General features: G+C 51.5%; 2 protein-coding genes across 13 annotated transcripts in view; one reads left to right on the top strand and one right to left on the bottom strand.

Moving 5' to 3' along the window:
- The first annotated feature begins 95 nt into the window (after window positions 1–95).
- TRMU (tRNA mitochondrial 2-thiouridylase) lies at window positions 96–24,869 on the top strand. Of its 7 annotated transcripts, none has more exons than XR_008378903.1 (11): window positions 96–365; window positions 2,881–3,046; window positions 4,443–4,549; window positions 8,052–8,174; window positions 12,031–12,203; window positions 13,629–13,682; window positions 13,759–13,825; window positions 14,871–14,971; window positions 16,302–16,517; window positions 16,774–16,856; window positions 22,746–22,804. XR_008378903.1 is itself a non-coding variant. In XM_053584885.1 (11 exons), exons 1-11 carry the CDS (start codon window positions 194–196, stop codon window positions 17,626–17,628), a joined length of 1,344 nt encoding a protein of 447 aa, XP_053440860.1. In that variant the 5' UTR covers window positions 96–193; the 3' UTR covers window positions 17,629–24,868. The 7 variants fall into 7 exon arrangements, 5 of the variants coding, with proteins under 5 accessions (XP_053440860.1, XP_053440861.1, XP_053440862.1 ...); XR_008378902.1 differs by lacking the exon at window positions 22,746–22,804 and adding an exon at window positions 17,476–17,609; XM_053584885.1 differs by having other exon boundaries at window positions 16,302–16,446; window positions 17,476–24,868.
- The window catches only part of CELSR1 (cadherin EGF LAG seven-pass G-type receptor 1), a 146,563-nt gene continuing 133,590 nt past the window's right edge, over window positions 12,213–25,185 (bottom strand). For 3 of the 6 annotated variants that reach the window (XM_053584866.1, XM_053584867.1, XM_053584870.1), the window contains exon 35: window positions 12,213–12,582. In XM_053584866.1, the coding sequence (XP_053440841.1) occupies window positions 12,513–12,582 (70 nt within the window). In that variant the 3' untranslated portion in view covers window positions 12,213–12,512. Of the gene's footprint in view, window positions 12,583–22,554; window positions 24,519–25,185 lie in introns of those variants that run through there. The other 3 variants (XM_053584868.1, XM_053584871.1, XM_053584869.1) reach the window with 2 other exon arrangements.

Here is a 25,185-nt window from a genome sequence, read left to right as displayed (position 1 = left end):
CGCAGCCCCTGCAAGGTTTCGGCGCCGCCCGGAGTGGGAGGAGCCGCAGCGGCCCTGAGGGGCGGGGCCAGGTGGGCTTCGCTCCAGGTGGCGGCTCGGCGGCTCCCGGCGCGCTCCGGGAACACCCGGGCGGAGGAGGGCCGCGGGAGGACAGGCGGAACGCGGGCGCGCGGAACACGCGTCCAGCCGGGCCATGAGCGCAGGAGCCGCGGTCGGGGCGGGACTTCCGGCGCGGGGCGGAAGTGGCGGCGGCGGCAAGTGGAGAAACTGGACCGGTGGTCGGATGCTGGCGGCGCGGCACGTCGTGTGCGCCCTGTCCGGCGGGGTGGACAGCGCCGTAGCCGCGCTGCTGCTGAGGCGGAGAGGTGAGGCGGTCGAGGCTCCGTCGGTCCCCGATCGGCTGTTCCTCTGAGCGCCTCTCCCTTCGGCTCTGCGGGACCTCTGTCCTCCTGAGTGGTCAGAAGTGCGCGAATGTGACTTCGAGTCCCCGAGAGTAGTTACGGCTCCTCCGCAGTTAGAACTCGCGGAGGATCGCGAACCTCCTGACTTTCAAGGCCTGGTGGGAAGGGTTTCTCCCTGGGTTTGCGGCCCTGCGGTGGTGCTGGCGGCGTCCCCTGCGAGGCCAGGGACAGTGGTGACGGCAGCTGGATGGTCGGTCCCTAGGGCCTGACGCCTGCGTCACTGCGGCCGCCGGGTGGGGTACTTGTCCTCCAAATCAACGCTCGCTAAATACCGAGCGGTACTGAGCTGCGCGTCTGCTTATTAAATTATTTCTGTGCTCTGTGTTCATTGGGTGCCAGGCTTTTCCTCAAACACGTGCATGTCTTTGGGAGCCTGTAAACAACGCCCCAGGAGTGCTTAGGACTCATAGGGTCCACAGTTGAGATAAACTACCTATGTAAAGTCTCCATCTGTATGGCTCCTCATGTGAGGCTTAATTTACATGGTAACGTTTGTAGAGCCTCTGCTGGGAGCCACCTTTGGAGACACTTGGAATGCAGAGATGCCCGCAGGGTTTTGGACGTAGGGCAAGCTAATTAAGCCCTCCTCAGTACAGTGGGGATAATACCCACCTACCTACTTCACAGGGTGACATTGGAAGGCTTAAATGACATATGTTAAAGGGTTTACCCAGTGCTCAGCACATGCAAGGTACTGAGGAAACAGTAGTGAATATTAGTTTATATTTTCTGTAATCGGAGGAGGACAGGTAAACCATAAGTGCATATAACTGTGAGAAAGTGCATATGGCTGTGAGAATCAAGGAAAGCATTCTGGAAGTGGAGGTGTTTGAGCTGAGACTTGGAGGAAGAGTGAGATTTCACTAAACAAGGAATTAGAAGTATTGAGTGAGGCAGAGTCAGCAGCAGAAGGGCAGAGGTGTGAAAATATTGCCTGGGTCTGGCCAGCTGAAGTGGAAAGCTGGGAGGGGAGCAGTTGAGTCCAGGTTATGGGAAATATTATATTAGGGACTTACTATGTTGGGTTGACAATTCAGAGCCCTTGAAGGTTTCTGATGGGCATGACTAGGTGTTTTGGGAGATGCAGAAGACCAGATAAATCACTTTCTACTTCTACAAGAAAATAAGCTCTTTGCTGACAAATTTGCTGCACAATCTCATACTCTAACCCTCCTTGATTTTTTTCTCCTTGGAGGAGTTTGATGGACACAGCAGAGAAAAAAATGTAGGTGCTCTCATTTTGGCATTGAGAGCTTTCCGGTCATGTTGGGGGCAATGTCCTGTCATGTGCCTCATGGAAAGTTAGGTAATTCATCCTAGAGTGTCTGAGCCTGTGCCTGTGTCAGTGGCTCCCATGTCTTCCTAAGAAAAAGTATCAGGCAGATGAGGCTATAGGAAGAGTGGACTTTTAAAGCTTCGTGTGCAGGATTATTTATTCATTCTACACGTTCCTTTTTAGCTACCATTATATGCTGGGCACTGTACTAAGTGCTGGGGCACAGGGTTGAATCAGACACAGTTCCTGCCCTTGAGGAGCACCCAGCTTTAGTGAGTTGTAGGGGAGACAGACTGGAATAATTGGAGCCTAGTGTGGTAAGGTGAGTAACAGAAACAGAGTCAGGTTCTTCACGAGGCAGGTGCTGATGGCCATCTGGGATAGGGGTGGTCCTGTGCATGTGGTGTTTATAGTTTTGGCAAAGCTTTGTCTCAAATCCCTGCTCTTCTGGATACTGTACCAGTTAGATGCCCTGCGTCATTACATTCCATATACCCAAAGAGACCAGATTTTTCATACAGTGCAGGCGCCTGTGTAGTTTGCTAGCTAAGTTGTATAGGGTTAAAGTTGGTCTTTCTGATATTTGGTTGATTACTTTGTCACAGTAGAAAAGGGGAAAAATAACTCATAAAATATGGACTATTTTATAATTTTATAATAAGGGCTATAGGTGGTTAATATCCAACATTTTAATTGTCTTTATATTTGATGACTTAGAATCTAAGGCTTAGATGATAACTTGAAATAATTTGAAATGTTCCTTTAATAAGTAAATGGTGGTTTTTGTTTGCTTTGAAAAATTTTGTTGAGTTTTGGCTTTTTTTTCATTCTCTCAGCACATGCTTGCTAAGCCCCTCCTATTGTGCTGCAAGACAAAGATGGAAAAATACTGTCTCATTCATCTTGGACTCAGGCAGTTTCAGTCCAATAATGTGTTGCGATGATGAAGCCTTTTACAAAGTGCAGCAGAAATACAGGGCAAGGAGCACCAGTAGTGGGACCTGGAGCCCTGAAGGCCATAGAAAGAGCAGGACTTTCCAGGCAAACCAGGCACAGTGGCACTTCGGGAACTGCTCAGAGCTCAGAAATTGCTGCCTTTTTAACTGAAGGTTGGTTTATGTATTCTCTGTAATCCCTTCCCAGGTTACCAAGTGACAGGGGTATTTATGAAGAACTGGGACTCTCTGGATGAACATGGAGTTTGCACTGCTGACCGAGACTGTGAAGATGCTTACAAAGTTTGCCGAATCTTAGATATCCCTTTTCATCAAGTGTCCTATGTGAAGGAGTATTGGAATGATGTCTTCAGGTGAGTTCATCCCGTAGGGTGCTCCCTGATGCACTGAGTCCTTTCCCACGGACGCCCACCAGCTTGACGCTCTTCTTTGGCAATGGAGGCTTTGGCTGGCCTGGAATACCTGTGCGTTAGAGGCGAGGCCCATGTCTCACAGCACCTAGGTGTTCTTTCTCCTGTCAGTGTGCCACCTGCCAGAAGTCTCTTTTAAGGTGTCTTTGGAGTTTTGTTTTGTTTTTAAAGAGACAGAGTCTCACTTTGTCGCCCTTGGTAGAGTGCTGTGGCGTCACAGCTCACAGCAACCTCCAGTTCTTGGGCTTAGGTGATTCTCTTGCCTCAGCCTCCCGAGTAGCTGGGACTACAGGTGCCCACCACAACACCTGTTTTTTTTTTTTGTTGTTGTTGTTGCAGTTTGGCTGGGGCTGGGTTTGAACCCACCACCCTCGTTATATGAGGCCTGTGCTCTACTCACTGAGCCACAGGTGCAGCCCTGGAGTATTTTTGAGACGGAGTCTCAATCTTACCCTGGATAGAGTGCCATGGCATCATTTAATTCATAGCAACCTAAAACTCTTGGGCTTAGGCTGTCCTCTTGTCTCAACCTCTCAAGTAGCTGGGACCACAGACATGTACCACCACATCCAGCTAGTTTTTCTATTTTTAGTACAAATGGGGTCTTGGTCTTGTTCAGGCTGGTCTCAAACTCCTGGGCTCAAGTAATCCATCCTCAGCCTCCCAGAGTGCTAGGATTATAGGTGTGAGCCACTGTGCCTGGCCCAGAAGTATCTTTAATGCTTTCTTGAGCCTTGAGATATTTCTGCTGCTTGTTTAGTTAAGGCAGAGCTCTCAAAGGTGCTGCAAGCTGAGTATCAACCCCCACACACCATGTGTGGAGGGCAGCCCGATCTGCTTCAAATATCCTGGACCTCAGGAGCATGGGCAGTCGCCTGAGAGATTTTTGGTTACATTTGCTCAGTGACCTGGGTTCTCAGGCTAAGATGATGGTATGGCTTACTGAGTCCGGATTTGGAACCCTATGTGATTTTATTACCACTGGGACTCAGGCATTTCTCTTCCTTGTCTGAGCCCTCTGTGCTAGATGGGTCCCAGCCACCTACCCCCTAGGAGCCCGGTGGGGGACACAGTGTCTGCTGAGCCTTAGCAGTGGGGATGGCACCTTGCTTTTTGTCCAGGTCATTAGTTACAGTCAGATGGCAAGTGCAGCAGGCTGTAAGCAAATGTTTGATGAAAATATTAGGAAAGTCTTTGTACTGACAAGCTCCTGTTTTGTAGGAAACTATAGTTTTGGTATGGCAAGGAGAAGTTCCACGTAAAATGAGTAATTTAGCTAACTTAGTTTCTGAGGAATGTTTCATACTTAGAACAAAAGCGATTTTTTCTTTTATTCCAGTGATTTTTTAAATGAGTATGAAAAAGGAAGGACTCCTAACCCTGACATAGTCTGCAATAAGCATATCAAATTCAGTTGCTTTTTTCGTTATGCTATGGATAATCTTGGTAAGTAATTTGTTTTTTTTTTCATTGGTTTTTAAAAATCATGGATTTTCAGATTTTTAGAGATAGCCAGAAACTAAAACCTTATAGTTTCATCTTTCAGAAGGAAAGGAAGCAGCAAAAATGATAATATTTTGTATTTCACTGAATAAGGAAGAAACTTCTGGTGAAGTGCAAGTGCTGGGTCCTTGGGAGGAGAGGGTGCTTCATTGTGGGCCACATAAATGAGAGGACAGGCACAGGTGATCACAAGACAGTCAGCTTCAAAATTCCCTAGGAAAGATGTGCTCACAAGCCAAAGAGTTGAATGGTGACAGTGCCCCAGGAGGAAGACGAGATTCTTAAAAAATAATATTCTACTATTAAATTGTTAATGACTTTAATGACATGTGTAGATGAGCCTTATTGGAAGGTCAAAACTTTGGGAAGATGCCCAAGATAACAAAGCTTTTTAAGGCCTGATCAGAGCCAAAAGAGGCGGGGATGGAATAGGCTGATGCTAGGCGTGGAGCTCACCAAGCCTGTGGTTTCTGCGTGGCCTGTACCACCCCAGCAGAGGAGCACTCCTTAAACCAGAGCCAAAGCAAGGCAAAGAGATTTTCGCAGCCCCTAAGGAGATAATGAGAGTTAGGACTACTGGATGAGGCCTAGCCTCTTTGATGAATTTGTCTCTAGGTTCAAACTACAGGCACCATGCGTAATCTGTACCAGTCTTGCCTGGTTCTCTGTCGCAGGTGCGCCCTGCCTCTCTGCCTGCAGGTTCAGCTCTGCTCGTAGCAGCACTGGTTGCAGATGTGATTGTGTTTAGGGCACATTGCAGGAGCCCTAGTTTGAGGTTTAGGAAACTCAGTGTTTACTCATCCTTTCTGCTAGTCAAAATCAGCCCTTCTGTCTTGCCTCTGCCTTGTCCTAAGAATAAGCCTACAGTCGTCGCACCATTCTAGACTCAGGGTCTCTATCTTGTTTTTCTCAGTTTGAAGCCATGTCAGTGGCCTGCCCTAGAAGCCTTCCAGTCAGGGCTCTGGCACCAGCTGGCACCTAATTTGCAGATTTTGTCTGTTCTAATTTTTTCTTTCTCGATTCCCTCTGCATTTTGAGAAGTCTCAATTTCTTTTTAAATTTAATTTTTATTTATTTATTTTTTTTAGAGATGGGGTCTTGCTATGCTGCCCAGGCTGGAGTGCAGTGGCTATTTGCAGGCATGATCCTAATGTACTACAGCCTTGAACTCCTGGGCTCAGACGAACCTCCTACCTATAGGCATGCACAACCCCACCCCCAACCCGGTATCTTTTTATTGAACCTTCCTAATTCTGAATTGCTTGCTTAGTGATCTATTAATGGAATTAGAGTAAAAAGAAATCCGCTTGGTTAGACTACATCCCAGCGTCTGTCAGACTATACTTTGTGAACTCTGGGTTCTTTGTCCTGTCCCCTGCCAGGGTGGGTCAGTGTGAGGATTTTCTGGCCTGTCAGTTTGCTCTATCCCACTGCAGCTCTCCCTGCTGCATATGGCCACGTCCCAAGACATATGCCATTGACTGGGACAGTTGTGTCTGCACTTTTAGCAATAACTTAGATGAGGCTGCAGTCTGATGTATGTGTGACTAAAGCCGAGCTGATGAAGATGAAAAGTTTGTTCATGGAGTTAAGAGTAAAAAATGTCTACAAAAACAAAGATCAAAAATGTCTTAAATTTGAATGCTTTACTAACACCAAAAACACGAGGTATAATAGAGATAAATGCCAACTTTGCTAACTAGGTTCAGCAATTAATTCTCCTAGTATAGGATTGGGAAGACCTGACTTGGTTACTTTTGTGTACAGAAGATCTGGGGACTTAGTTGTCCTCAAGCTGACTGAGCCAGTTCTCTGATGTCTGTTGTCAAAGCTGGTGCAGACAGAGCCACTCCAGTCAGAGAATGTCTTAGAAAGGGCAGCCATGGGCGGCGCCTGTGGCTCAGTGGGTAGGGTGCCAGCCCCATATACTGAGGGTGGCAGGTTCAAACCCAGCCCTGGCCAAACTGCAACCAAAAAATAGCCGGGTGTTGTGGTGGGTGCCTGGAGTAGTCCCAGCTACTCCAGAGGCTGAGGCAAGAGAATCGCCTAAGCCTAGGAGTTGGAGGTTGCTGTGAGCTGTGTGAGGCCACGGCACTCTACTGAGGGCAACAAAGTGAGACTCTGTTTCTACAAAAAAAAAAAAAAATGGGCAGCCAAGTCTTACTGAGGTCTGCCTGGTTAGGCCAAGGCCATTATTCAGGAAAAGAGTTACAGACCCATGGAATGTGAATTGATTTTGATTTCCAGGGTGTCTGGAAATATGTCTTCTGATGAACCTTTGAGATTACGTTGAGTCATAGGAGCAGCTGTCATGTGTGTGAGTTCTGATTACATTCTTTGTGTGACTCCAGAGGGCAAGGTTAGATTTGCAGGAGGAAGACCTCCTGCCTCCAAGAGAAGGCACAAACAGCTATTCAGGAGAGGAAGGTTTGCCTTTGGAGAGTGCCGACTCTGTCACCAAAGCTTAGGGGGCCCCTAGCTGGCCATCTGTCAGGAATGCTTTGGAAGGATTTTCTGCAGTGAATGCTTCTGAGTCTGAATTAACTGCATGAACTGTGCAACCCGGAATAAAAATGTGTGGACCCTAGACTTCTAAAATCCCAGGGCTTCTGGTAGATAGCCTGCACTGTTCATAGTATAAGTGGTGATTCTTTAAGTAAGTAGATTTAAAGCGGGTTTTTTTCTGTTAGAGACTTAGTCATGATGTGATAATGTGTTCCTGAAGTACTTTTCCAGGTAGTTAATATGCAGCAGTTGATTCTCGTTGTGTTTTTGTTTTACACTGGGCTAGTGTGGTTGGTTAGGTGTCGGCTCAGCTCTGCTGTCCCGTCAGGATGCGTCTTCTGTGGTGCTGCCTCTCCGAATGCTCACACGGTGGAAGGTTACAACTGTGACCTTGGGAGGCTCTTCTGACTTGTTTTGAATAACGTGACAAGAAGAACGCAAATGTGCCAGATAGTCCTTTACTGTGATGAAAATAATATCTACTTATTAAAGAAAACTTAAAAATACAGAGCTGTGTAAAGAAGAGGAATGGGCCCGTGAGATCTGTCTTTTTCTGTGCATTGAAAATGGTGGAATCGCAGTATTTTGTATTTCTCCCCTACTTAATGGTGTCATGGGCATTTTCCCTCATTAAACTCTGAAATGGGCTTTTTGTTTTTAAATCTTTGTGTGCAGAGCTGATTAAGCTATAATGAGTAAGTGGGTAGATGCTAACTTTTGAAAGGTATGGTAAAGGTACGATAAAACTTTGTAGCAGGATTGTATCAGCTTAAGTTAAAAGGTAAAGTGGCCCTTTCAGATGTGTCCCCTGTTCCCCGGCAGAGGCCGTCAGTGTGCGGCTTTGGGTCTGTGCTCTCCTTTCCACACCCTCTAGCTCGTGCTGACAAGGCCAGCAAACGAGAGTCTAAAATGTGATCCTTGTGCTTTTAAAACCTCACAGGAGCAGATGCCATTGCCACAGGTCACTATGCAAGAACCTCGTTGGAAGATGAAGAAGTCTTTCAGCAGAAGCACGTTAAGAGGCCAGAAGGGCTTTTCAGAAATCGGTTTGAAGTCAGACATGGTAAGTTAAAGTGCCCACATTTAGTTAGTGATCAAATTAAAATACTTTGAAGAATGACAGTGGGTCGTGTCTGAGCACACCTGCCGTCCTCTGTGTGCCCCAATAGCTTATTGGTTTGGAGGTCACATTCGAAAAGGCACGGGAACAAGTGGGTCCTTTCCCCAGAGGGCTTGTAGTTGGGCAGTAAAAGATACTGCCCGGTGCCCCCAAAAGTGCTGTGGAAAATTAAATCGGAAATGTATAATCCAGTTCTAGACACTGTGTGTTGGTGACTTACATGTTCCAATAATATCTGAGGAAATGTTGGGTGGTAAGTGGGTGCCATGATTTCACCAAGGCCTTGTGCTTTGGCACCAAGTTCTCCAGGGCATGAGGTTTGGGTAGACTTCAGCTGACAGACAGGAGCCTGGTGGTCACGAGATGAGAGAGCACGGGTCACCCTTCTAGAAGAAAGTAAATGCCAGACAGGGAGCTGGGAAGCTGCTGCTTGTCCTGCTGTGTGGGTGTGCAAAGAGGAATTCCCATGGTTGTCGAGCGAAAAAGCAGCCGGAGCTTGAAGCCATGTTTCCACAAGAGTTGCTGCAGGGTCTCTGAGGGTCGTTACTTCTGATCTGTACAGCGTTTCTCCCCATCTGTCCTGCCAGCAGCTGCTTCCCGATGACTTGGGTGTTACTGAATTCAGACTTTGGACCCTTGCTCCCACCACACTCCCAAGAGGAGGGCCTTGTATGCACACTGTCACCTGGCTCCTCTTAGCAGTCTCAGGAGGCATGAGACTGCTTTCATCCCATTTCAAAGATGAGGGAACCAAGGCTGTGTGAAATCATTTGACGAAGGTACCTCAGGTAGCAGAGCCTGGATCTCAGTCGAGTCCTGCCTGGCTCCCTCACCCCTGCTGTGTCTGCTGCGTCAGGCCCAGCTGAGGTCTTTTTTCAGCGTCACGGAGCCCATCTTGGAGGCAGCAGTGGCCCCATGGCAGTGCGCTCCTTCAGGGAGGCCTTGAGCGTGCCCTCCCTCCCCTCCTTCCCAGCTCATGCAGAGGGTGCTCAGTAACTTCACTGCCAGCTCGGATAAGAATACTCTCCCTTGTTGCAGGGAAGTCTCCTGCTGCTGCCTGCAGGGTGCTAGGTACACAACCCTGGGACACCCTTCAGTTTCAGGAAGACACAGTTCTGGATGCAAAGGCCTGGCCCTAATGGTCAGCTTCCAAGTTGCTGCCCCTAGGCTGGCTATGACCAGGCACATTCACTCTCTGCATATAGCAAGTTACCATCAACCTGGCCAAGCCACCACAGGCCCAAAGCAGCCAGGGAGTGTCAGGAACACTGAGGCATAGATGTGAGCCCTCCCCTTCCCTTCTTGCTACGTAGCTCAGTTAGGGATGCCACCTCTTTTCTCTTCAAACGAATAGACTTTTAGTTTGTTTTGAAATAACTCAGAACTGGGAGAAAATGCAAATTGCTCCTAGTAGTCTGTCTTAGTATTTATACACATATACTGTTTGCTTTTAGTTTTTGAAACAAAAAGTGGAATTTGGGAAAAGAGCATGCTGACGTGATAACTAGTCAACAGAACTATAATTTCATTTTCAGATGCTCTCACTGGTGTACAGAAAGTACTGACACAGAAAGCGAGAGATTGGGCTCAGTTTCCAGCTACGCCATGTTCCACCTGTGTTGTTTTAGTTGAGTCACTTTAAATATCCAAGCTTCAGATTCCTCATCCATAAAATGGGGATAATTCTACTTTACTTGGCTAGCGTGAGAGCCAGCAAATGGAAAACATTATTCACTTGAGACTGTGCCAAGCCATGGAGGGTGTGCATGCTTGAGTGTGACTTAGCACTAGGCATGCTAGCGGTTGACAGACCATAATACCGACCTTCTGCCTAGTTTGCTTCCATTGGTTATTGAACTTAAAAGTGAGGAACCTGGCAGTTCTAACCATGGAAATTCTGTAGTGTGCCCAGAGAACTGATCGGGCCCAGAGGTGGAGCTGGGTCTTCTTTTCAGAACCACTGAATAATATGGGCAGGGTCACTCACACCTCTGCACCATTGCCTTAAAGCCAAAAATGGTTCTTTATAATCAAATAGCAAATGTTGGGGAAACCACGGTGGGGCATCTGATAAATGTCAACTTGGACTCTAGACAAAACCCATTTCTATTGAGGGGAAAAAGCATTTCTAAGAGAGAGTCCTACTGAAGGACTTTATTTACCCTGTAGTTGAATCTGGGAAAACTAATGGAGTCCTTGAAAACACCTAGGCACAGTACATGCTATAATCGCTAGAAAAAGCACAGCCAATTCCATTTCAGTGGAATTTTCTGTACGTTGCTGTCTTAACCAATTTCGCTGTATTTGGCTGAGTTTACTTCAGGCTTGTTTTGTCTTTTCACTTCAGAACATTTTTTCATGTGATGTTCCATCTTTGAAGATATAATCTAAAGTATGATTTGGAATAAATTTTTGTTATCCTATAAGATCTACCCTCCCTGTATTGTTTATAGCAGATAAATTATAGGTGTGAATTATTGTTCACAATAGTGATTCCAAAACATGGAATCAATTGAAGTGTCTTTTTTTTTGAGAGAGAGAGCCTCAAGCCATCACCCTGGGTAGAGTGCCGTAGCATCACAGCTCACAGCAACCTCCAGCTCTTGGGCTTAAACAATTCTCTTGCCTCAGCCTCCCAGGTAGCTGGGACTATAGGTGCCCGCCGTAACGCCTGGCTATTTTTTGGTTGTAGTTGTCATTGTTGTTTGGTGGGCCTGGGGTTGGATTTGAACCTACCAGCTCTGGTGTATGTGGCTGGCGCCTTAGCTGCTGAGCTACAGGCATAGAACCTCAATGGAAGTATCTTATCAGTGGATGAATGGATAAAGAAATTGTGGTACATGTACACAATGGAATTATTATACAGCCATAAAGAGAATGACACCCTGACATTTGAAACAACTGGAGAACATTTGGTTAAGTTCAATAAGCCAGGCACAGAAAGACAAATCCCACATGTTGTGACTCATTGTGGGAGCTGAATACTAGCACAGTTGGTCTCATGGGGACAGAGTAGAGTGATGGTTATGGGGCTGGGCAGGTGATGGGGGTAAAGCAGGGTGGACACAAAAGTATAGTTAAAATGAACAATATTTGATAGCACAACAAAATGACTATAATTAGTGATAAGTCTAGGGTATACTTATAAAACAACTAAGAGAATGGAATTGGAATGGGCCCAACACAAACGGTAAATGCCTGAGATGATGGACATCCCAGGTGCCCTGATGTGATTAATGTGCTTGTATGCCTGTATCAAAACATCATTGTACCCTATAAATGTATACAATTATTAATGTATACCCTTAATAATGAACAGTAAATTGGCTTGGCACCCGTAGTTCAGTGAGTAGGGTGCCAGCCACATGCACCGAGGCTGGCAGGCTCGAGCCTGGCTAGACCTGCTAAACAGCAATGACAACTGCGACCAAAAAAACAGCTGGTTGTTGTGGCAGGCGCTTATAGTCCCAGCTACTTGGGAGGCTGAGGTGAGAGAATCTCTTAAGCCCAAGAGTTTGAGGTTGCTGTGAGCTGGATGCCATGGCACTCTACCGAGGGCAACATAGTGAGACTCTGTCTCAAAAAAAAAAAAAAAATTAACAGTAAAAATGTGAATAAATCAGAGTTGAGAATCTTGCTTACATTAATAACTGGTGTGGTTTTTCCTTATATTCTGTTATTGAGTGTTGGGTTGGGTTTCGCTTCTGACAGACGTGGGTAATCTGAGTAAACAGGACATTAACGGTGAAGTGTCATTATTTTTATTCCTGCAACGTCTTTTGTTCTTTACTCTTGGCAGCGGTAAAACTTCTCCAAGCAGCTGACAACTTTAAAGACCAGACCTTCTTTCTCAGCCAGGTTTCCCAGGATGCCCTGAGAAGAACTATCTTCCCTCTGGGGGGATTAACGAAAGATTTCGTAAAGAAAATAGCTGCTGAGAATAGACTTCATCATGTGCTTCAGAAAAAGGAGGTAGGAATCTACATCCCCAGCTCCAGGGTGCAGGGAGGGGCTGGGGTCCCTGTGCTCGAGCACCAGTTCCCTGCTGGGACCTAAGCTCGGGGAGACTCAGCGCACACACTCGAAGGCTCTGCTGACACTGGGAAGCGGCTCCTCTCCTTTGCTTGGCTGTCCCTGGCTGGCAGCCTGCTGGGTGAGCACAGGGCAGCAAGGCGCAGCTCCAAGGCCCCGGGGGCAGGCGCTCTGCTGCCGTCTGCCCAGCATCCCACCTTTCATCTGCTGGCTCAGCTCAGACTTGTTCAGTGCCGTCTGCACCAGGGACTATACTGCTGGGTCCCGAGGAGTCGGTGACAAGCATGCAGTTTCATCCCTGCCTTCCCGGGGCTTGCAGCTGAGGAGAGAAAGACAGGAAAAACTACCATAAACCACCCAGAAAGTGTCTGGGAGGTGGGCAGACACCGTGAGGGAAGCACCAGTGGGGTCTAACTGAGGTTTTGGGATAGAGACCCTAAGAAAGGGCTCTGGAGAAATTACGTTTAACCTGAGACCTGAAAGGTGAGTAGGGTGTAGTGTCCTCTAAGGGTTGGGAGGGACAGTCTAGACTGAAGGGTGTGTGCAAAGGCACCGAGGCAAGAGAAAGCCTGAAAAACAGGTGTGATGGTGCTCACCTGGCCCGCTACCAGGAGGCTGAGGTGAGAGGATCACTTGAGCCCCGGGATTTGAGTCTAGCGTGAGCAACAGAACAACACCCTATCTCAAGAAAAAACCCAGAGTGTTGGGTGGGCCTGGCATTGGAGGTGGGTGCTGGAGGAGCCTCTCGTGCTTGGCAGACCTCTGTGTGTGCAGGTAAATCGAGCTGGCTCAGGGCTGATGCGGCTCTAACACGACTGCTCCTGCATGTCTGTCTTCCTGGGCGGGGGCGCAGCCTCATCTCATCATCAAGCTGTTGTCCCTGAAGAGCACATCCACCCTCGTGCTCTGCCTGCTCCTCGTTTGTCCCTCGGTCTCCTGGTGTTGGTCCATAGTAGGAGCCGAGGGCGCTGCAGAGACCACGGAGCTACAGGGCAGGCCTAGAGGGATGCACACTTGGCAGTGCAGCAGTGGAGAGGGCTCATCCCGCCCCGTTTTACACTGGGAAGGAAGAGTTTGCTCTTCCTGGGCTCCTCGGCTTCCTCCTCCTCCTTTGGTCCCTGTCCCTCCCCTGCCACTCACAGGGGAGTGGCCTAAAGGGCTTGACCAGGTTTTATAATACTCTGCCACGCAAGGGTCGGACCCACCAGGATGAGCCCTGGAGTTCTGTTTGTGGGCTGTGACTGGCATCCCGGGGTACAGGGGAGGACAGCAGGCCCCTCAGGATGTCCAGGTCACGCAGCCTGGCCTGGCCTGGTGCAGGATGTCACCTGCCTTCACTCATCTCCCACATGCCTCTCGTTTCAGAGCATGGGCATCTGTTTCGTTGGTAAAAGAAAGTTTGAACGTTTCATTCTTCAGGTGAGTGTACCTTGATACTGGGGTGACTCGAGCACTGTGCCCCAGCCCCTGGAATTACGTTGTGCTTGTTTTCCAGTATTTGCCTCCTCGCCCTGGCAAGTTCATTTCTATAGAAGACAATACTGTCCTGGGAACACATAAAGGTAACTGCAGCCTCTCGCCAATTTTCATCTTAAATTCTGGATCATGGGGTGAGTGTTCCCCTGGGAAGTTTAGAAGGATGCCTGTGGTCCCTTCCTCTTAGCCAGGATGGGAAGATGATTTTCTCACTGTGTAAAGAAAATGTTAAACTACAGAAAACTGCACTCTGCCGGAAGGGGCTGGCGGGCGTCACGGCATGGTCTGCATGGCTAAGTGCTGTGTGAAGAAACACTGGGGGCTGCTCACTCCAGAAGTTACCGTGGCAGGGCCACCACAAGCCTGTGCTGTGCTGGTGTGGGGAGGACAGAAGCAGTCATAAGTGCTCACGGTCCCAACATGGGGACACTGTGGCTGTTGTGAGGTACAGATGCAACCTGGGCCCATGACCAGGCAAGTCTCGAGCCTGCATCAGCCTGAGCTGTGGGCCAGGGCACAGGGCCACTGTTTAGACAGGGATGCACTTGGACATCTCTACCTCCTGCCATGGGTGCAGGTCACCTGAGGGAGCGCCCATGGGGTGGGACAGCTGAGCCGGGCCAGACCTGCTTGAGCCTGGAGTAGGTGACAACGATGCTCAGGACAGAACTGCTGTCTCGCATCAAGAGGCAGTTTAGGGGACTCAGGGCTTCTGCCCGTGGTTCAGTGTCTGCCCTCACTGGAGCAGGCATCACTCCCTGGAGTGTGGTAAAGCTGGTCGATTTACCTCTGCCTGTGTACCTGCCACCCAAAAGAGGTTGGGTGGTGGGGAGCCTGCTGTCTTGTCTCGTGAGTGGGGCTGGTAGAGTATGGCCAGGGGCAACTTGGGCACAGACAGCTTGAGACAGCCCTGATGCAGTTGCACGTTTGATGGGTGGGACTCAGTGCTTGGTCAGGGCTGTCTCTGATGGGGCACGGCTTCTGAGTGGCCATGCTGGCTGCAGGCCTATCATGCACCACCCTTGGTGGTCCTCAGAGCCTCCCCTGCTACCTCAGCCTCGTGCCATCTCGAGAGGTATGAGGTTTAGGTGGAGCTCGCTCCCGAGCCTCACAGGGAACCTTCCCGCACAGGTTGGTTCCTGTATACGCTGGGCCAGAAGGCTAAGATCGCCGGCTTGAGTGAGCCCTGGTACGTGGTGGAGAAGGATGGTGCCAAGGGCAACGTGTTCGTGGTGAGTCCGGTGGGCCCCTGAGACAGCACTGGTCAGGCTTTGGCAGACCCGCCATTTATAGGCCTTGGGCTTGGGAGGCTTCGAGCCGCTGATGCTGGATGGTGTGTCCTTGCCTTCCCGCCACTGCCTCCTGAGATGGGCCCCAGGAAGCAGAAGGGTTTTGTTTAAGCTATTTATTAGACTCCACTGTATGTTGGCCACTCTGTAAATTAGTTACTCTTTGTAGATGGACACTGCTTTTCTGAATTTACTAAAAGAGGACAGTAAGATTCAGATAAAGGGACTTGCTGAAGGTCCTGTGGAGAGGACGTCCCCTAGACAGTGCCTTCCTATGTGAGACCCAGTGTCATTGTTGGGTAGATGCAAGTGGCCAAGATCCGAGATCACATCAGGCCAGGCTTCTCAGACGGGGTGAGCCTTCTCCACCCCCAGGGATATTTCACTGTGGCTGTCACAGCTTGAGGTGTGCCCAGGACATTCCCACCCCACTCCAGCAGGATTACCCAGCCCCAGGTCTCAGTAGCACTGAGGTTGACAAGCCCTTCTGTCAGCAAGCCAAGTTGCCATCTTGTGCTGGAAATGTCACAGATGCTGGGGACATTCTCAGGTGCAGGCACAGAGGCTAGCAGGCCTCACCTGCCAATTGTGAGACATCGTCCAATCAAAGCTAACAGCCTGGTCAGGGGTGAATTAAGGTAATTTTAGTGTAAAATTTTAGGGTTATTTGTTGTGAGAAAACCAGAGGGTCATCGACTGACCCTTGTCCCCAGACAGGCCTCAGTGCCTCAGAGGGAAAGGCTTGGCCTGATTCCAGGGGCACCACGTTTCCATGGTGGGCAGTGGTGGGAGTGGGGTGTGTGGGGGGATAGGTGGCTGCAGGGAGCCAGGACAGCCAGTCCCTCCCTCTGCTGTCTGGCGCTTGCTGTGATTCCTGGAATGGCCTTCTTGACAGATAAGCCAGTGGTATGGCCGGCTTTGTGTCCCTGGGAATAAAAACTGGGTCCTCCAGGGCACTGGGGGCCCCCAAGTAGCTGTGGGTGAGGCCAGTGTGAGATTTGAACTTTGAACTTTGAGGAGTGTTCACAGTTGCAGGCTCAGGGTTCGCCTCTGCTTCTCGAAGGCTGTGACCATGACAGATAATTTTCCCTCCTGGCCCTTAGTTTCCTCATCTGCAAAATGGAGTAATGAGTCTCAGGAGGAATTTCCTCCGGTAAAAAGTGCCAGTGCAGCCACCAACGTTGTTCCTAATGGCTTGCACCGAGGTGGGCAACAGAGTGAGGGCCCTGCTGAGGGCTCTAGGGCATCGTGACCTTTGCATTCCGCCCCTCAGGCTCCCCGGACAGACCATCCAGCCCTGTACAGGGACTTGCTTCGCACCAGCCGTGTGCACTGGATCACGGAGGAGCCGCCTGCCCAGCTGGTGCGGGACAAGATGATGGAGTGCCACTTCCGATTCCGCCACCAGATGGCACTAGGTGACCGGGCAGGAGGGGCCTGGGGCCGGGTGGGCCTGGGAGGTGCGGCCCGGCAGAAGAGACCCCGACTGGTGAGAGCACAGAAAGTACTCAAAACCCCCCTGCCCTGTTCCTGCCAGGGAGTGGCGGGGGCTGTCCCAGAGCATCCTACCATGTCTCGGACCAGACTGGTAGCTCTGAGCTGCTCTGGCTGTTGCCCTACCCTTCCCCTCAGAGAGGTGTCCTTGTCCTCCATGGGTGGGTGCTCCTTCCCTGGGGGCCCAAGGCCTGGGGCTGACAGATGAGGCAAGGCTGTCCCCCCTGCAAAGGTCCCTCTCTTCCACCCAGTGCCCTGCGTGCTGACCCTCAATCAGGATGGCACCGTGTGGGTGACAGCTGTGAAGGCTGTGCGGGCGCTCACCCTGGGACAGGTGAGTGGGAGTGTGGGGCGAGCCTGATTCTGCACCATGCTCCAGGGCTGAGGAGGGGACAGTTAGCCAGAAGGCAGGACAGGCCTCTGCCATGGCCTTGCTGTCCATCGGAGCGAGAGCCTCAAGCCCAGTGCTCACCTGTGAAATGTCTCTTAGTGTCATGATGCCTTGTGCCCTGGGAGATGTCACTGTACTTTAGCCCCGCTGGGCATCTGTTTTTCGGATAGAGTGTCTAGCCCTGCACCTGGGGCTCCTTGTCTCCCAGCAACAAGGACAGGAGGGGAGGGGCTTGAGGATTGTGCCCCTGGAAGCAGAGGGACGAGAGCCCTGCCCGTCAGGATGTGCAGGAACCCTGAGGAGGGGAGGGGTGTCAGGGAAGCCGAAGCTCCCTTGGGCTCCCACCCCATCCCTCCAGTCACAGTTGCCAGTTTGGAGAGGCTTGTGACTGTCCACTCAGGCAGCATACACAGACTCTAAACTCCCCTCCCTGATGCAGCTGCTGGGAGCTGCTCGGAGCTGCTCTGAGCACCTCCTCCTCTGCCTCAGCCACAAACCGCAGCGCCAGCCCCGTGCCTGGCTCCTGGGGGCACCCCTGACACAGGGCCTCTCTCCTCTCCAGTTTGCCGTGTTCTACCGAGGGGGTGAGTGCCTGGGCAGCGGGAAGATCCTGCGGTTGGGACCGTCCGCCTACACACTACAGAAGGGCCAGAGCAAAGCCAGAGTGGCCACTGAGGTCCCAGGCGATGACCCAGGCCTATGTCCCTCTCCCTGAAGGAGGCTGAGCTGCTGGGAGGAGTTCATGAGAACAGAGCTGAGGGCGGCGGCCAGTGGGCAGTCCAGGTGATAGAAAGCCTTGTTTGCTGCTGTTGAGCCAGGAGAGGCCTGGCTGGATTTCCCATCCCAGGCCAGGCTGGTCAAGAGCCATGAGAGCCCCAGGGAGGGCCCCGTCTTCTCCAGGTTGGAGCTCTGTCTGGCCACAAGCATTTGTTGGCTGGTGGGCCTGTCTGAGTGTCCTATCTATAGAGTGCTCTTCCCACCAAGGGGACCTTGAAGGGGCTGTGTGGGCTACAGGGATAAGACAGTGCTGAATAAAAAGTCTGTCAGGGATGTGGAGTCTAAATGCTGCCTGCAGTAGGCCCCAGGAGAGCCCGGCTAGGCTGAGGTGGGGGCTCCATGCCACTGACCCTTCTGCAATGTGGACAGGCAGGGGGACCACAAGTGCCTCTCATTCACTGGACCAGGGTCCCCAGTGCTCTGCCCGAGGATTGGGGCCTCCAGGACACTGACCCCAGAGTATCTGCCCTGGGCAATGTGGACCCATGTTCTTGGCTCCCTTTCTGTGGGCACTTTGGTTTTTTAATTTTATTTATTTTTTTTGAGACAGAGTCTCACTATGTCGCTCTTGGTAGAGTGCTGTGGTGTCCCAGATCACAGCAACCTCAAACTCTTAGGCTTAAGCAATTCTCCTGCCTCAGCCTCCCAAATAGCGGGGACTATAGGTGCCCACCCACAACACCTAGCAATTTTTTATTGCAGTTGTCATTGTTTAGCTGGACTGGCTGGTTTTGAACCCACCAGCCTTAATGTAGATGGCTGGTGCCATGCTACGGGTGCCGAGTCAATTCTGTGGGCACTTTGTTGATGCTTCAAGACAGGTGCCTGTGGGGACTAGAAGGTTCCAGGCCAGAGGCAGCATGTTCAGCCCACACTGAGTACCAGCTGGTCAGGGAGTCAGACATGGCCCTGTCCTAATGTTGAGTGGGTTAGGGGAGGGCTGTTGAACAGAGTGCAGAAATTTTGAGGACGTCTCTTCCCTGTTGTGGGTCCTCACCCTTGGCTCAGAAGCCACTGGGACTGAGGGTCAGAGCTTTTGGTGGTGGCAGGGTCACAGCCCTCCCTGGGACAGACCAGAGGGGACTGGGTTGAACAGGTAGCCACAGAGGTTTGGGCAAGGGTGGCAGTGGGGTGGTGGGGAGGATCTAGGAAAGGCAGACAAAAAGGAGCAGAAGTCCAGGGAGGAGCTGGTGAAAAGGACAGCAGTGGGGCCGAGATGGCCAGGAAAGCTGGGCACTGGCCAGGGGTCTTGCCCACACACCCTCATACATCAGGATGGGGGTGGCCACTGAGCCCAGCATTTGTCCTACTTGCTACCCAGGGTGGGATTGGAGGGACAAGGAGGCCAAGGGCCCGTCTCTGACCAGGATTAGACCACTCTCAGGGACTTCTGGGTCTGGTGTGGAGAGGCTGGGAGACCCGAGTCAGCTGGGAACAAGTGGCACAGCAGGGGTGGGGGCAAGGGGGCAGGAGGCTGAGGCCTGGGAGTTGCAGGACTGGAGGGACCCCCTGTGTGGACTGAGTGTGGAACTAGCATGTGAAACACAGGCTGCAGTGGCGCTGTGGAAGGTTGTACCCACCGCCCGTGAGCGCGGTGGCGCTGGAGAAGGTTGTACCCACCGCCCGTGAGTGCAATTGCGCCGCAGTGGCGCTGTGGAAGGTTGTACCCACCGCCCGTGAGTGCAATTGCGCCGCAGTGGCGCTGTGGAAGGTTGTACCCACCGCCCGTGAGCGCGGTGGCGCTGGGGAAGGTTGTACCCACTGCCCGTGAGTGCAATTGCGCCGCAGTGGCGCTGGGGAAGGTTGTACCTACCACCCATAAGCGCAGTGGCGCTGGGGAAGGTTGTAACCACCGCCCATGAGCGCAGTGGCGCTGGGGAAAGTTGTACCCACCGCCTGTGAGGTCGGTAAACCAGTGGGAGAGGCAGACGTGGAAGGAGAGATGCGGATTACGCCCACTGTCTCCCTACCTGCAGCCTCCAAAGCCATGCTCAGGGTGGCGGCTCGAGATAGGGCAGCACAGTGAGAGAGCAGTGGCTTACTGCCTATAGAGTGAAATGTGAGGACGGGTCTCAGATACCAGAGCAGGGGCTGCCCTGTTGTCCCTCTGGGCAGGAAGGGAGTACCTTATCCTCTGTCACTGGTCACTGAAGATCTCCCCATTCCGGGGGTCAACCCCAGCCCCCGCCTGCCCTCTTCCGTAGCCCTCCCTGTCTCTTTGCTGTGCACTCTGCCTTCTGCCAAGGCCCTGCCCAGTGGGAAGTGTCCCGGGAGCATAGCAGCCCCCACTGGGTGGGACCAGGAGGAGCCAGGAAAGGCCTGTGCAACCCAGGCCTGGAGGCAGGCCCAGTTCCACCTTGTAGACAAGTCCTAGCTGGTGGGGACCCTCAGATCGGCTGAGCATGGTGGCTGGGCTGAAAGGCCATCTTTGCTCTGACAGCTCAAAGCTCAGCACAGACTCCTGGGCTCCTTTCCCCGACACACTGTGCTGGGAACTAAGGTCCCATTGTGCTGTCCCAGGCTGACCCACCCAGGTCACAGAAATATGAGGATGGAGTAGGGGTAGCTGGTCAGAAGTCAGTGTGGACCCCAGGCCAGCCATAGGTGAGGCTACTCAGTGTAGCCCCCACTGGCTCTGCCGTCCCAGCAGCCTCAGAGCCTGTCTTTGGCCAGTGGAGGAAAAGAAGGGGGCACTTGGCCTCTGCTCCTCCAATCCCCAGCATACACCCATGGCAGTGTCCCAACCAGCAAGTCTCCCCTCTGCCATGTGTACAGCTATCAGCCATGTCCCTTCGAGGCCACCAGCCAACTATGGAGAGCTCTTTGAGCAATACTGCAGAACTTTAGTAGAAGCTGTCAGCCAGGGGGTTCCATTATGCCAAGTCTAAGCATCACTTGGGTGGGGGCCATCAGATTCCACAGGCTGTAGCCCTTGGATTCCTTCATAAGACCTGGGCAGGCCAGAGGAGCAGGGCTGGGAAGTAGCCTCTTCTTTGCAGAGGCATTCCCTCCACCCTTGGGCTCAGGCCCCAGCCACCAGCCATGACTAAGAATCAAGAGAGGGCAGCTGGGCACAGTGGCTCAGGCCTGTAGTCCCAGCATTTAGAGGCTGAGGCAAGAGGGTTGCTTGAGGCCAGGAGTTTGAGACTAGCCTGAGGAAGAGCAGGAGAGACCCTGTCTGTCCCTGTCAGAGAAAAAAAAGTTAGCCGGGCAGGTGGTAGGCTCCTGTAGTTACAGCTACTTGGGAGGCTGAGGCAGGAGGATCACTTGAGCTCAGGAGTCTGAGGCTGCAGTGAGCTGAGTGGATACCACTGTGCTCTGCACTCTCGGCCCAGAGCAGAGCTGGATGCCTGTCTGCACCTGCTCCCTGCTCGTGACATAAAGGAGCTTGTGGTCCTCGATATCCTCTCCTCCCCATGTTTCCAGAGCAATCTCCATGAGATCCATGGATCCTAGGACAGCGCCCCTCTCCTCACAATTGGGTGGCTCCTTCCCCAGGCCTGAGCCAGTTTCAGATGCCCTCAGCTGCTCTCTGCCCACAGTCCCAGCTCCAACATTGTCCGTGACTGGACTCCTTCCCTTGCCTGGTCACTCACTATCTCCTTGGGGGGGTCTTAACAGGCCTGCCTCTGGGGAGGCTGAAGCTGGCACTGGAGAAGTGGCCCAGCCTCGCCTGGTGGTTTAGATGTTCTGTAGCTTGGGTGCCGCTCACGCTGGTGTCTGTGCTCAGCCGTGATCACGGGGGACGTGTTCTGCCCTTGTCTGCTCTTGGCAGTCCTCGGGAGGACGCCAGGCCCAGCTGGCCCGCGGCTTTCTCAGATACTTGCTTCCTTGTTAGTCATGGCTTTGGGGTTGAGATAGGTCTGTCCCATTCTGTTCACTACCAATCACTCTGGAGGGCAAACGGGAGGGGTACGTGGGGGAGGAAGTAACGTGTAAAAACTGCCTTTGACTTTAGGGGTGTTCCAGGCTTTTCTTGTGCCTCTGTCAGATTGGACCTGGGGGTGGCCCTAATCTCTGGCACCAGGCCTCCAGAGGGGCCAGAGAAAAGGAAAGGAACACTGTGGGCTGAAGAGTGCTTGTTATTTTTCTCTCTGCTCTACTTTTTCCGGAGGGGGAGAGGATGCAGTTGGGCAGATGTGTGGGGCAAGGCAGGTGGCTAGAAACCAGGTGAAAAACCTGGGAGAAACCTACCTTTCTGGACAGAGGAACCAAGAAAAGAGGCCCTAGGAGTTAAGAGTGAGTCAGATCCCAGCAAGGGGGAAGCTGGGGAAGCAGCCCCCTAGGGCTCCCCATGTGTCAGCACAAACCCTCACTTGGGTGCCACAGCTGACCAGAGACTGGGCCTGGCCAGCAGGTGGTGGGAACCTAACTGGGCTGCTTGGTGCTGAAACAAACAAAGTAACATTTAAAACAGAGGCTTTTGAGGTGGGTGGATTGCCCTGAGCTCACAGGTTTGAGACTAGCCTGAGCAAAAGTGAGACCCTGTCTCTAAAAATAGCCGGGCGTTGTGGCGGGTACCTATAGTCTCAGCCGCTTGGGAGGCTGAGGTAAAATAATTGCTTGAGCCCAAGAGTTTGAGGTTGCCGTGAGCTATGAGGCTACAGCACTCTACTGGGAAGTGACAAAGTGAGACTGTCTCAAAAATAGATAAATAAGTGAAATGGAAGCTTTAATACAGCCCAGGGAATCACAGCATCCAAAGTGACATCTGAGGATTCAATGTGAAATTACTCAGCAGAATTTTCTGGCACAACACTCCTCCACCCCACTGTGCCTCCCATGTGTGGTGGGTCACATCCCATCCATGGTCCAGTCCCCAACTGCAGGGGGGGTCAGGGGAGAAGAACCTGCACAGCAGAAATACAAATTCAAAAATCTTAATTTATTGTAGACGCTTCTCACTTGGGTGGTAATTCCAGTGTTTTAACATTAATAAATACACATTTGTTAAAAACCTCCAGTGTGTAATCTCTGTCATAAAGTCTTAAGTAGTAAAAATAGGTTTATATTTTTCCTGTCTTAGTAAAACTGACAATTGTTTTTTGGTAACAGTTCTGATCAAATTAAAAACTCAAGGGCGAAATCAGCTGCAGAACAGTAAGTGATGATGTGAAGGTGGGGTGCTCAAAGGCTTGGAAATAGCAAAACCTCTTCATCCTTGGGAAACATCCAGTCAGTGGCAGACATCTGAAGAGACCATCATTGTGTGTCTTCAGACGGCCACTCACCTGTTAAGGCACATTTGTAATTCATTCAGATCTGAGGACGTGGGTCCCATTTCACCCCCTTAGACTGCGTCAAGAATGCTTCTCTCCTGTGCAGGCGTCTGTGGACAAGGCTCACATTTTTATCTGAGTAAAACAAGACCGTATGGAAATCTTTCCGTTTTATTTGATCTCATCTTATTTTGTGGTTGCCCATATTTGGAAGCAGCTGTGTTGATCATTTATTTGGGCACCTGATCTGAAGAACAAAGGAAACAGTGGAATCAAATGTGTCTGAAGTTCTGGGCTCCACTCCACAGCCCTCTGGGCCTCGCTGCGCCAGCTGCCCACAATGGGACAGTTAGAGCCAGTCCTTGGTATGAGTTTCCAAAAACAGTTTGGTAACCATTGAAAAGTATGGCTGTGGCTTTGTCCCTCTTCACAATTGGCCATTTGAAGCAAAATGAAGTAATTGGTCAGACTCTGGGGGGTGGGACCCCCGCCTGCCTGGAGATCCTTGGAGTCTCAGCGAGAAAATTGGCAGGAAGGAATGTGACATCTTGGAAGACCTCATGCCTCCATCTGAATTGGGAACTTGTGAACACGTCAAGATCCCACCAGGGGCAAGAACACAGGGACAGAGGAAGTCCCCACCTGCAGCCCTGTGCTATCTGGGAAGGGCTCCAGCGAGGGCGCCAGGCCCACAGTGGGGGCTGGCAGGGGGTGGAGGTGGCAGTCAGGAAATGACTGGCTGTGAAACTAGTTGTGTGGTGACTGCTTTCCACACTGGCCTGCCCAATCCCACACCTCCCTATCTTGGACCTACCCCTCAGGGCAAACGCATGCAACAGCAAACACGCTGGGTGTTTGGAAGACCCGCGGAGATGCGCACGGGCCCCTAGCAGGAACTTTGTATGACTCAGTTTTAACCTCACCACTAACGTACTTTCCACCTTTGTTCTGTCTGGACACCAGTTGTGTCCATGCATGCCAGATTCAAGTACAACTGTGCAAGCTTCCTTACATAAGAAATAAGAGATCATGCCACGGATCTCCCAGTATCAACAAAATATACATAGGTTTTCACCTGCTCAGAGTCCCCTACAAATATATAAAAGTATCTGCACCTTTTCAGCATAGCAGTCTGCCTTAAGACAAGGGTGCCTTCACAAAGGGCTGTCCAGGCTGCTGGCCGTGTGCCCGTCCTACAGGGAGATGCATGCACGGCAGCCAGACCTCAGTCTTTGGTCTGTGCCCAGCATCCATGAACTGTGTGGTCTGCTCACAGAGAGGCCAGCAGTGCGGTTTTGGCTGTATGCAGTCCAAGGACCATGCCGGCCAGCTGAGCAGTCCACACGTCCCTCGCACCTATGGGCTTTGGCACTTGTCACAGGGTCTGACTAACCCTGAGCCCCTGGGAGATCTGAGGGCTGTCTGTCTGGACTGTCAGTTGTGGGGTGGCCACTGGGAGGACCTCCCATACCCAGGCCCTGCTTCAGTCCATGGGCAGTGGTCCCTCGGGCTCCAAGATCCCAGGGCTGTACGACGCAGCACGCTGTATAGCGGTGATAGCTTGCCTCATGGTTTCCTGATGATTCAAATTGAAGTTTCGTTACTGCCTCTGCACGTGGGAAGAAGCCATCGGGCAGGTGGAAGGTCAGTGAGGAGGGCAGCCAGGTGGAGTACAAGGTCACACAGGGGCAGAATCCCCCCACTTAGGAAAAGATGACACGGGGGCTCCAGGGAAGGCAAGCTTAGATTGGATGCAGCTGCCTTGTAAGGCAGGATGGCCCCCAGTTCTGACACCTTCTCTGCAGCACACGGAGTATCAAGATTAGAAACGAACTCACTTTTTTTTGTTTTGAGATCACACCCTGTCACCCCAGCTTGAGTATAGTGGTGTCATCATAGCTTACTGCCTCTAACTCCTGTGCTCACGTGATCCTCTTGCCTCAACCTCCCAGAGTGCTGGGGTTACATGCATGAGCCACCAGGCCCAGCCAAACACACATCTTTAAATTGAATTTTAGACCTGGCTCTGATGCTTTGCACCTGCCTTGGAAATTGTAGGGAAGAGGAGTGATGGGCAGGAGTCAGGAGCCAGGACCCCTCCTCTGCACTGCTGTGCTGGGCGCCTTGAAGCCTCAGTCTCCTTGGCCATACAATGGACTGGCTGGGAGACAGTGCCTGTGAACGCAGAGCCCAGCGCACCTCAAGTCCTAGCATTTTAGGACTGGCCATCAGAGGCTTGGCCAGTGCAGCCCCCAGGCTGTAGGACAGGGAGTCTG

Source organism: Nycticebus coucang, chromosome 3, assembly GCF_027406575.1.
Source record: "Nycticebus coucang isolate mNycCou1 chromosome 3, mNycCou1.pri, whole genome shotgun sequence".
NCBI classification, from domain to species: Eukaryota; Metazoa; Chordata; class Mammalia; order Primates; family Lorisidae; genus Nycticebus; species Nycticebus coucang.
Note: the sequence above shows the minus strand (reverse complement) of the source record. Positions and strands in the feature narration are given on the sequence as shown.